The sequence below is a fragment of the Galeopterus variegatus genome, unplaced genomic scaffold (assembly GCF_000696425.1).
Source record: "Galeopterus variegatus unplaced genomic scaffold, G_variegatus-3.0.2 Scaffold1244, whole genome shotgun sequence".
Taxonomy (NCBI): Eukaryota; Metazoa; Chordata; class Mammalia; order Dermoptera; family Cynocephalidae; genus Galeopterus; species Galeopterus variegatus.
In genome coordinates this window covers 390,841-401,354 of record NW_007727355.1, presented here as the reverse complement: position 1 = coordinate 401,354, position 10,514 = coordinate 390,841, and the positions used below count along the sequence as shown (strand labels likewise).

General features: G+C 47.2%; 1 protein-coding gene across 1 annotated transcript in view; it reads left to right on the top strand.

Moving 5' to 3' along the window:
• ACSBG2 (acyl-CoA synthetase bubblegum family member 2) overlaps window positions 1-9,958 on the top strand; it is a 38,687-nt gene extending 28,729 nt beyond the window's left edge. Inside the window, exons 10-14 of the mRNA XM_008575835.1 lie at window positions 3,112-3,329; window positions 5,777-5,916; window positions 6,088-6,334; window positions 7,765-7,873; window positions 9,888-9,958. Of these exons, the coding sequence (XP_008574057.1) occupies window positions 3,112-3,329; window positions 5,777-5,916; window positions 6,088-6,334; window positions 7,765-7,838 (679 nt within the window). The 3' untranslated portion in view covers window positions 7,839-7,873; window positions 9,888-9,958. The remainder of the gene's footprint in view (window positions 1-3,111; window positions 3,330-5,776; window positions 5,917-6,087; window positions 6,335-7,764; window positions 7,874-9,887) is intronic.
• Window positions 9,959-10,514: the final 556 nt, after the last annotated feature.

Below are 10,514 nucleotides of genomic sequence, written 5' to 3'. Positions count from 1 at the left end.
TCTCAGGATGTTCCATGGTCTCCCTGTCGGTAACTTGAGAGTTCCACCTTCACGTTCCCCTCCTGTGACCTCGGGAGGACCTTTCATCTCCATGATTCTCCATCTCAAACACCTCCATGGGCCCTTTCTGGCTTTCTCCCGAGCTCAGCTCAGCCCAGGCTGCAGGGTGGAACCCAGTGATACCCAAACTGTAAGAATACTGAAGGCGAGTTTGACTCCAAGTCTGAGAACCACGCTCCCTCACAGGATCTTCTGGGTGTGTGGAAACTCCCTCACCCCCTCCCTGCCACCATGTTGCAGGGCTGGCTTCCCTCTCTTGTGGTCCTCCAGCGACATGTGGTGAAGGGGATGAAGATGGGTGGGTGGGAAGGCCTCTGGGTGACTTGGTGCCTCCAGGATGATGCTTGTTCTCCAGCTTTCAAGCCCCAAATCTTCATGACTGTGGGAAGCCCAGGCTTGTCAGAGAGCCCGCAGACAAGGGGAACGGCTCTCAGGATGTTCCATGGTCTCCCTGTCGGTAACTTGAGAGTTCCACCTTCACGTTCCCCTCCTGTGACCTCGGGAGGACCTTTCATCTCCATGATTCTCCATCTCAAACACCCCCATGGGCCCTTTCTGGCTTTCTCCCGAGCTCAGCTCAGCCCAGACTGCAGGGTTGAACCCAGTGATACCCAAACTGTAAGAATACCGAAGGCGAGTTTGACTCCAAGTCTGAGAACCACGCTCCCTCACAGGATCTTCTGGGTGTGTGGAAACTCCCTCACCCCCTCCCTGCCACCATGTTGCAGGGCTGGCTTCCCTCTCTTGCTTGGGGTTCTCTGGTTGTCCAGGTCCCAACTGAGGAAGCAAAAAATAAGCTAAACTTTCCTAATCTGGCAAAACCATCTTCTGCCTTTGACTTTATCTTGTGGAGGATGTTAGTGCCTCCAAATCTCCCTACTTTAACTCCATAATTTCATCTATCTGTTTTCTGCAGAACCCAAAGGCCCACTAAAGTTTTATTTAAAACCAAACAGCAGCCATTCCCTAAAGATAAGTGACACTGTCCTGCCCCTGGAAGTATGGTACAGATTCCAGCCTCTATCTTTATATGTTTGGTTTTTTTCAATGAGTAATACATGCACATATCAAAAATTTAAAAATCAGAACGTATAAAAATGATAAAATCTCCCTTCCTCACACCCCAAACCTCCCCTTATATGAGTCTCCTTGGCATGCCATAACAAAGTACCACAAAATTAAACACAGGAATTTATTGTCTCAGTTCTGAAAGTGTAGGAAGAGTTGGTTTCCTCCAAAGGCACTGGGAAAAAAGAATTGGCTCTGGGAAAGAATCTGTCTCAGATCTCCCTCCCAACATCCAGCAGTAACTGGCAATCTTTGGTGTTCTTTGATTCGTAGAAACATCACCCCAATCTCTATATCTTCCTATAACATTTCACCTCTGTGTGTGTGTGTGTGTTTTCAAATTGCCTGTATGATAAGACACCAGTCATATTGGATTAGAGACTCTTTGATTCGTAGAAACATCACCCCAATCTCTATATCTTCCTATAACATTTCACCTCTGTGTGTGTGTGTGTTTTCAAATTGCCTGTATGATAAGACACCAGTCATATTGGATTAGAGACCAACCCTACTCCTCTATGACCTCATTTTAATTAATTACATCTGCAATATCCTATTTCCAAATAAAGTCACACTCTGAGGTACTGGGTGTTAAGATTCCAACATATGAATTTCAGGGGGAGGACAGAACAATTCAACCCATAACAACATCCCAGAGGCAAAACAACACGTTGTGTTCTTTCAAGTGAAGTTGGCATAAGCAGTTCACTGACATATATGCTTTTATCCCAAACAGAAACATTTTCCATGTAAAAACAGACACAAAACTCTCCTTCTCTGAACTCCAATTATTTGCTATCTGGAGCTCAGGAACTCAGATAATGTAGTATCCATCATGATCTGAACTCATAATGCAAAATTCTACTCACTCTTGACTCATGCCATCCAAGCTCAGGAATCAAAAGAATTTGGTTAGTAAGGGATTCTTATCTTGTGGAGAAGTTTCCGTATCAGTGCCAATAGCTGACTTCTTTTTAATAGGTGTGTAGTATTCCACTGAATGGATGTACCATAATTTATTTAACAGTTCTCCTTATTGGTGGATATTTAGGGCTTAATTTCCCCTATTTGTACTTACTTTTCTCTGAACTATTTGTCTATATTGTCTGCCGATTTAAAAATTAGATTATTAGTCCCTTTGTTATTGGTTTGTTGACACTCTTTACATATTAGAACAATCAGCCCTTTGTCTTTCATATGAGTTACAAATATTTTACCCCAGTTTGTCACCAGCATTTTGATTTTAGTTAAGGTGTTTTCTGCTGTGCAGAAATTGGTGACCTTTACATGGTTGAATTTATCAGTCTTTTCTATTATGGCTTCTCAATTTTCCTACATTTCTGGATATGCTTCAATGGGGAAATCATAAGGAAGCTGTTTGTAAGTTTTGAATTTCTCAGCCCTGACTTCTTTTTTCTCTTGCTAACCAAGAGAATTTCCACAGTGAACCCTGAAACCATTGGCCCTTCTAACTGCCAGTGAAAGATCCCAGCAATGCAATAAGAAAGTATTTCCTTTTCTGCATCCTAAAACTTCCCTCACAAATGTTATCTCTAGAAAAAAAGGAGCCTTATGAGAACCCAGATTTCTGATAGTAACTTTAACCTCTAAAGAGTTGGTTGTCTTACTTAAAATCAGCTGCCCTGGTCATCACATGTAGGTCTACATATTTGTTTTCGAAAAGGTGAGGGGCTGTTGTTGCTGTTGTTAAGCACATTTTCCTTCTCCCATATACGTGGAGGAAAAAAACAGTCTGCAATGCTGCTGGGTTTCCCAAATTCACAAAGTGTTTGGGAATCCGACTCACCAGATTGAACATTTTGGCAAATACCTCCTTCCATCCACTGGGTCTGGAGAGGGTGCAGATCTGGCCTGGGACCAGCTAATCAGAGTGTTAGGAGCCTGGGCTGCAGATCTGGACATATGTGGGTGGGTGGCTTTTTCTCTCTGGGCCTCAATTTCCCCTCTCCTATCCTCTGGCAGCTGCGGCAAGGTCTTGAGCGGGTGTAAGAATATGCTGTTCCAGAAGAACACAGATGAGATTGGGGAGGTCTGCATCTGGGGCAGGCATGTCTTCATGGGCTACTTGGAGAGAGAGGAAGAAACAATGGAGATCATCGATGAGGAAGGCTGGCTACACTCTGGGGACCTGGGTCGCATGGACGACCAGGGTTTCCTCTACATCACTGGCCGCATCAAAGGTACTGCGGGCTGGACTCTGAAGGGGTCTCCTGTAAGCAGGCCCACCTTGAACAAGTGAAGGCACAAATGAAGGCCCCCCAGCCCCCCACCTTCATGCTCATGTCAGCAAATAGTCACCCCTTGAACATTCCACACACCATGTTCCACCCTCAGGAGGGTGGACCTGGGAAGGACAAGCCCTGAAACCTCCATGTTTTTTCCCTGTAAGTTAGATCATAATAATAATCTCCAGAGTTATAAGGATAAAAGGAGGATTAAATGAAGTGATATAGAACAGGGGTCAGCTGACTTTTCCCATAAAAGGTCTTATGGTAAATATTTTTGGGTTTGCAGGATGCGTGGTTCCCATTGCAGAGACTCATCTCTGCCATTTGTAGTACAAAACCAGCTGCAGGCACCATGTAAATGGGCACGGCCATGCGCCTATATGAATTTCATATACTCTTTACACGTCACACATATTCTTTTGATTTCTTTCCAACCCCTTAAAAATGTAAAAACCATTTTTAGCTTGTGGCTGTATAAAATTGGGTGCTGGGCTGGATCTGTCCCATAGGCCATAAGTAGTTTGCCAACCTCTGTGGATAGCATTTGGTATTGAGCCTGCCATAGGCGGTAACTATTCAATAAATGGGCTGTGTTAGCACTATTTCCATGACAAGTGACAGAAAACCCATTTTAAATGGGTTTGAGTGAAAAAAATTAAGCTGTTGGTTCAATATTACTGAAACCTTTGCAAGTCTAGCTTCAGGCATGGCTGGTCCAGGTGCCAAAATGACATCACAAGGAAGATCTTTATACTTCTCTCACTGACTTTTCCTCTATGTTGGTGTTTTTTTTTTTTTAATTTTTTTTGTGGCTGGGCCAGTGTGGGGACCAAACCCTGGACCTTGGTTTTATCAAAACTATGCTTTACCCAACGGAAACAGCCAGCCAGCCCCAGTGCTATTCTTAAAGAGACTTCCCATTTGCTGGCAAGAAAACTGCCAACAGTCTAGGCTCTCTTCTGACCCCCAAGGGGCTAGAGTGTATTTTTGCCAATAGTTTCAGCAAAAGTTTTAGTCCTGAATTGCACTGGATCCTCTTGAGTCAAGATCACCCTTGGAACGAATTGCTGCAAGGGGTGAAATATGCTGATTGGTTGGAGCTGGTCATATGCCCCCCCCTGTGGTCCACCCCACCCAAATCACATACATTGAACAGTGGACAGTAGTTCCCTAAAGAAACATCAGAGTGCTCTGACCCCAAGAAAGAGTTACGGGCCAGGCAACCCTGTAGATGTCCATTGCAGAGTCATATTGATTATTACTTCTGCTATAACAACTGTGGTGAAAGTGATTTTGCAAGATCTTGGGATAAGGTGGAGAAAGTTTGGGTGTAGGGAACAGAAAGAGGCAAACATTCCAGCATGAACAAATACATGACAGATGGGTATCAGGCTGGAGAAGGCGCTGCTGAAGACTTTTAGAGACTGGGGGAGATTATTTTAGAGCTTGCCAAAATCAGGGATGCAAAACATACCCTGGGGTAAGACTGGAATTAGACTCTGTTGGGGTTAACTGAGGGAAGAAGAAAGACCCAGAGAAACAGGGAGTGGCCAGAAAGCGTTCACCGTCTTTCTAGCATACACATTGCAGAGGTACATGCCAGAGTAGCAGGTCCTGTTTGCATGCTCTCAAAGAAAAGGAAATGAGTTTGGTGCGTCCTCTGTGGCGTAAGTAAGCTCATACTTAAAAATTTATTCTGGGCCGGCCCGGTGGCGCACTGCTACAGTGCGCCGCTTGAGAGCGCAGCGGCGCTCCCGCCAAGGGTTCGGATCCCACATACAGACTGGTTCCCACTCACTGGCTGAGCGAGGTGCAGGCGCAGCACCAAGGTTTGCGATCCCGTTGCCGGTCCCGGTCCGGTACGGGCGCGACACTGAAAGGGTTGCGATCCGTTGCCGGACACGAAAAAAGACGAAAAAAAAATTTATTCTGTATAAGGTTTACTACTGACATTCAAATGTTTTGTTCCCAGAAATTGATTAGACGGATTTATGTAATTTTTGGTTTTAAACTATTGACAACACGGAAACTTAAAGAAATTGAATGAAATGAAACTTTTCAAAAAACCAGATTTGTAAGAGTTACACACACACACACACACACACACAGAGAGAGAGAGAGAGAGAGAGAGAGAGAGAGAGACTTGCAGAAGTCTAGAACAGGGTGCAGAGGACTGAGAAATAGGCAATGAATTAAGATGCTGTCCATGCAGAATGCTCAGGACTTTGACCCTTAATGGCAATTTGCAGCAGATGGTGGGGCTGGGGGGTTGGGGGGCTGGTGCTTCTGGGGTTTTCTTGGGGAGTACTGCTCACGACAGCATCTTCCCGTCTGGTCCCAAGGGGTGGGGGTTTCATACTGTAGTGGTTGAACTCATACTCAGTCCAGCTTTTTTCCAGAAATCCTCATCACTGCTGGTGGTGAAAACGTGCCCCCCATTCCCATCGAGACCTTGGTGAAGAAGAAGCTCCCCATCATCAGCAACGCCGTGCTGGTGGGAGATCAAGTCAAGTTTCTGAGCATGTTGCTGACGCTGAAGGTGACGTGGGCTTTCTGTTCTGGGGGGCGGGGGGTGTCTCTGCAGCCAGCTGTGTGCTCCCTGACTCCACGCCTGTGGGTCCAAGGGACCTGGGATCTGCTTCTTGGTCTTTAGGGCTTGGGAGGGCCAGCCGGGGAGTGCGTGTGTGGTGACAGGGGTGTCCTGGCGCAGTGCGAGATGGATGTGATAAGCAGAGAACCTCTGGACAAGCTGAGCTTCGAGGCCATCAACTTCTGCCGGAACCTGGGCAGCCAGGCGTCCACCGTGTCTGAGATCGTGAAGACGCGAGACCCCCTGGTCTACACGGCCATCCAGCAAGGTATAGATGCTGTGAACGAGGTAGCCACCTCCAAAACGCAGAAGATTCACAAGTGGGCCATCTTGGAGAAGGACTTTTCCATCCTAGGTGGAGAGCTAGGTGAGCTGGGTGACCATCTGGTGGCCTTGATCTTGGGAGGCTGGTCCCTTGCTGATGTGTGGGGCCACGTGGGCACTGAGGAGAATGTGCTGTTTTCTGGGGGTCAGAGGGCCTGTAGGACCAGCCAGGGACTGGGGGAGAGATGCTGCCAACTCCAGCAAACTGGTTCCCAGCTCCCCCTACACACACGCACACACACACGCACACGCACACGCACACACGCACACACACACGCACACGCACACACACGCGCACACGCACACACACGCGCACATGCACACACGCACACACGCACACGCACACACGCACACACACGCACACACAGTCCCTGCTCTCCAAGGTGGCTTCATCCCCCCCCCGGATATAAAATCAAAACTCCTTACTTCCGCTCTGCACGATCTCTCGTCCGTGGGCCTCTCCTTTCTTTCGCTCTGCCCCAGCCTACCTACTTTTTTGTTGTTCCTGCGGCTCTTTGGGCACAGTCCAACCACGGGGCCTAAGCACCTGCTGTTCCCTGTGCCTGGAATGCCCTTCCCCCTCAATTCTTCACCTGGATGGCTCCTGGTCATTGTCCAGATCTCACCCTATGGGCCACTTTCTCTGAGCAGCCTGACCACCCTGGCTGAAGTGGCAGGCCACTGGCTTAGTATATCACCTGGTCGCTCAGCATCATTCCTATTATATCAACCTGTCTTCTCACCTCCATAACGCATCAGAACCCGAAACTGTCCTGTGCACGAGTTTGTTTTTGTCTGTTTCCCCGCCGCCATGAGAGAAGGGCTCAGTCCAGAGTGGGGGTCCTGGATTCTATTGACGTCCTTTCTTTGGGGCTTGCTCTCAGCACTTGGCTGTAATTTGACAGCGTGGATGGACAATCCTGATCCCTCGACACGAGGAACGGACTGGTCTGTCAGAGCCTCAGTCTTTTCATCTATAAGTTGAAAACAGTCCTTGTGGGGGTTGTTGGAGACACCTTGAGGGGAGTACAAAGCCCCTGGTGATTCAGTGGTTATGAATGTCCTGGATTGTGGAGCAGACAACTCCCAAGTTCAAGTTTTGATTCTGCCATGCACTTGCTGGGTCACCTCAAAATGACTGGCCCTCTCTAAGCCCCTCACCAGTGAAACGGGGAGGAGGGTGGTTTGAGACAGTGATGATTTCCTTCTTCCACTGGGTGCACAAAGGACAGTACCCTCTGCATGCCAGTTTCCAGGGTCCTTACCACTGCCCAAGGACAACACGGAGGTTCCACCATCCCCATACACGGATGGCGAAAGCATCACGCCCAGGAAGTCAATGGCACAATGGCAGAGCCGGCTGCCCAACCTAGCCCCAGCTCCAGCCAGGGGACCCTGTTGCCCAGTTGTGCATGGGGTGTGTGGAATTTCCTTTCATCTCCACACCTCAACTGATTTCTTCTTCCTCTATAGGTCCAACAGCAAAAATTAAGAGAAATTTCATAATCCAGAAATACAAAGAACAAATCGATAGCTTCTACAACTGACCACTCTGATGCAGTTGCTTGTGGCTGTCCTGATGGTGAGATTCGGTGGCTCCACTTTGCGGGGCTGTGTACTGAACGAGTCCGGTGGGGGGCCCCTCGGTGTGGGGGAAGGTCTGTGAGCAGAACTGCAGAGCACACACACGTGCACACGCGTGCTCGGTCGGTTGCAGTGGATTCTGGGTAGCATCTGGATTCAACTCACGCTCTTTCTTCCAGGGTCGTGGTAGGGTAAACGAGATCCTTCACTGCTGGCCGTCAGTGTTGCTCGCTGTGCTTTCTGCCTTTTCTAGCTGTCACAAGGAGGTGGGAGGCAATCTTCCCAGCCAGGGCCAGAGTTTTTCGTTAGATGCCCAAATGTTTCATTGTGCCTTAATTGGCGAAGGCCTTTTGTCAGGAACCTTGGTGGGGGAGGTTCTACTTGCCAGGAACCCAAGAAGCGAGGTGTATCAGCCCATCACAGAGATGGTAAGGGATGGAGACTCGAGCTCCTCCTACCCACCACTGACCCTCTACTTTCTCCCAAGATATGTCTGCAGAGAGCCCCCAGGACACCATGAGTCACTGACAGGTCTTTTGGGAACCCAGGTGGATGCACGGTGCAGGCAGAGAGTTGAATGTATCTTTGGTTGTCCCAAGGGCTGTAGCCCTTCTGTGGGCAAACTGTTCTTTCCTGATGCCCCCAGCCAACCTGTGTGCATTCGTTTGCCTGGGCTACCACTACAAAGTGCTATAGACTGTGGCTTAAACAACAGAAAATTATTGTCTCACTGTTCTGGTGGCTAAAAGTCTGAGATCAAGGTGCTGGCTGGTTGGTTCCTTCCGTGGCCGTGAGGAAAGGATCTGTCCCAGACCTCTCTCCTTGGCTTGCAGATGGTCTTCTTCTGTGTCTCTTCATGTTGTCTTCCCTCTACGCATGTCTCTGTGTCCACTTCTCCCATTTTTATAAGGACACCATTCATACTGGATGAGGGCCCACCCGAATGACCTAAAATGAGTGTCTATAATGATCCTGTCTCCAAATAAGTTCACACTCTGAGGTACTGGGGTTAGGACTTCAACATCTGAGTTTTCGGGGAATGCAATTCAGTCCATAACACAACCACATCCATTTTTCTTTGTTCACTGTTAACTAGTTTAAATCTTCCACAGCTTCATTTGTTGGCCTCTTGTGGGCTGGGCCCAGCAGTTCAACACATGACATTCATCATTCCTGGTATTTTGCAAGATTTCCAATTTCATTTTGCAGTTGAGAGACAGACCATTGGACATTGATGTGGGGGTGGGAAGTGGACCCTTTACACCAGTGCTGTTCAAAGTACAGCCACTGTCCAAATCAGGATGTGCTTCAAGTGCAAAACACACCCTGGATTGGAAAGGCTTGGTACAAAAAAAGAGAGTATAAACTACCTCATTCATATTTTAAAATCTTGATTGCATGTTGAGATGACAATATTTTGGATGTGCTGGGTTACATAAGATATGTTATTAAAATTAATTTTACCAGTTTCTTTTTTTGTATGTGGCTACTAGAAAATTTCTAATTGGATAGGGAGCTCACATGATTTTTCTCTTGGACCGTGCAGCTCGGAAGTTTGTCATAGAGAGATTTTGGGGTGAGGGCCAATTTGTAAATGGGTCAGTTCACTCAGGAATATTTTCATTGTGTGGTAACTGTGGGATGTTGGAGAATGACTGCACAAATTACAAGGGTCCCCATGTGATAGCTTATGTTTCTCCTCTCTCCAGCCTCCAACAGGAAGACCCTGTTGCGACAGGTGATTTACTGCTCTGGGTAGGGTCTCTTCTTCCAGTTTTTAAGAAGCCAGATCCCCTGCTGGTCAGTTTCTTGATTGCTCACCTGTTGAAGAGGTGCCCCTAGTGGAACCTGCCATACTTTAGAAGCAATGGGATCATCATAGATCTTTCTACAAACCCTTAAGTCACAATCCCAGGGAAGCCTGTTGGGAGGTCTACAAAGAACTGCCTGTTTTAGAAGAAAGATCTGACCTTTCCAGATCAGGTTCCAATTGGATTTTTTTTTCTCCCCAGAGGACTTAATGAGACATTAAAAGAAAAAGAAAAAAAGGAAGCCTTCACAAGTTTGAAGAACTGGGCCTCCAAATCCACTCACCCTCACCTGCCTGGAAGCAACTTGAAAAACCTCCCAATAAGTCGTGATAATAAAGCATTTCAGCATCCCGTGTCTTGACTTTTGACTAGATGCGAACACCTTGTCCTTTTTTTAATGTGACGGGGAGAGGCTCAGGCTCTAAAGTCAGCTCTGGGTTCAAATTCTCACCAGCTAGGTATGAGTTCAACCTTCTGAGTCTGGGAGGTTTTTAATCTGTAAAAACAGATCCCCATTTCACAGCGTGGCCGTGAAAGTTCATTGAGATCATATACAGGGAGTCTGACTGCCTGAAATGGTTTGAATGTCTGTCCCCTCCAAAGCTCAGGCTGTAGCTTAATCCCCAATATGGTATTTGAAAGGTAAGGCCTTTAAGAGGTGAAAGGATCATAAGGACTATACCCTCATGAATGGATTAATCCATTTATCAATTAACGGGTTAATGGGTTAACGGGTTATAATGGGAGTAGGCTGGCTTTATAAGGTGAGAAAGCAAGCGTGTTAGTGCACACTCAGCCTTCTCGCCATGTGATACCTTGCACTACCTC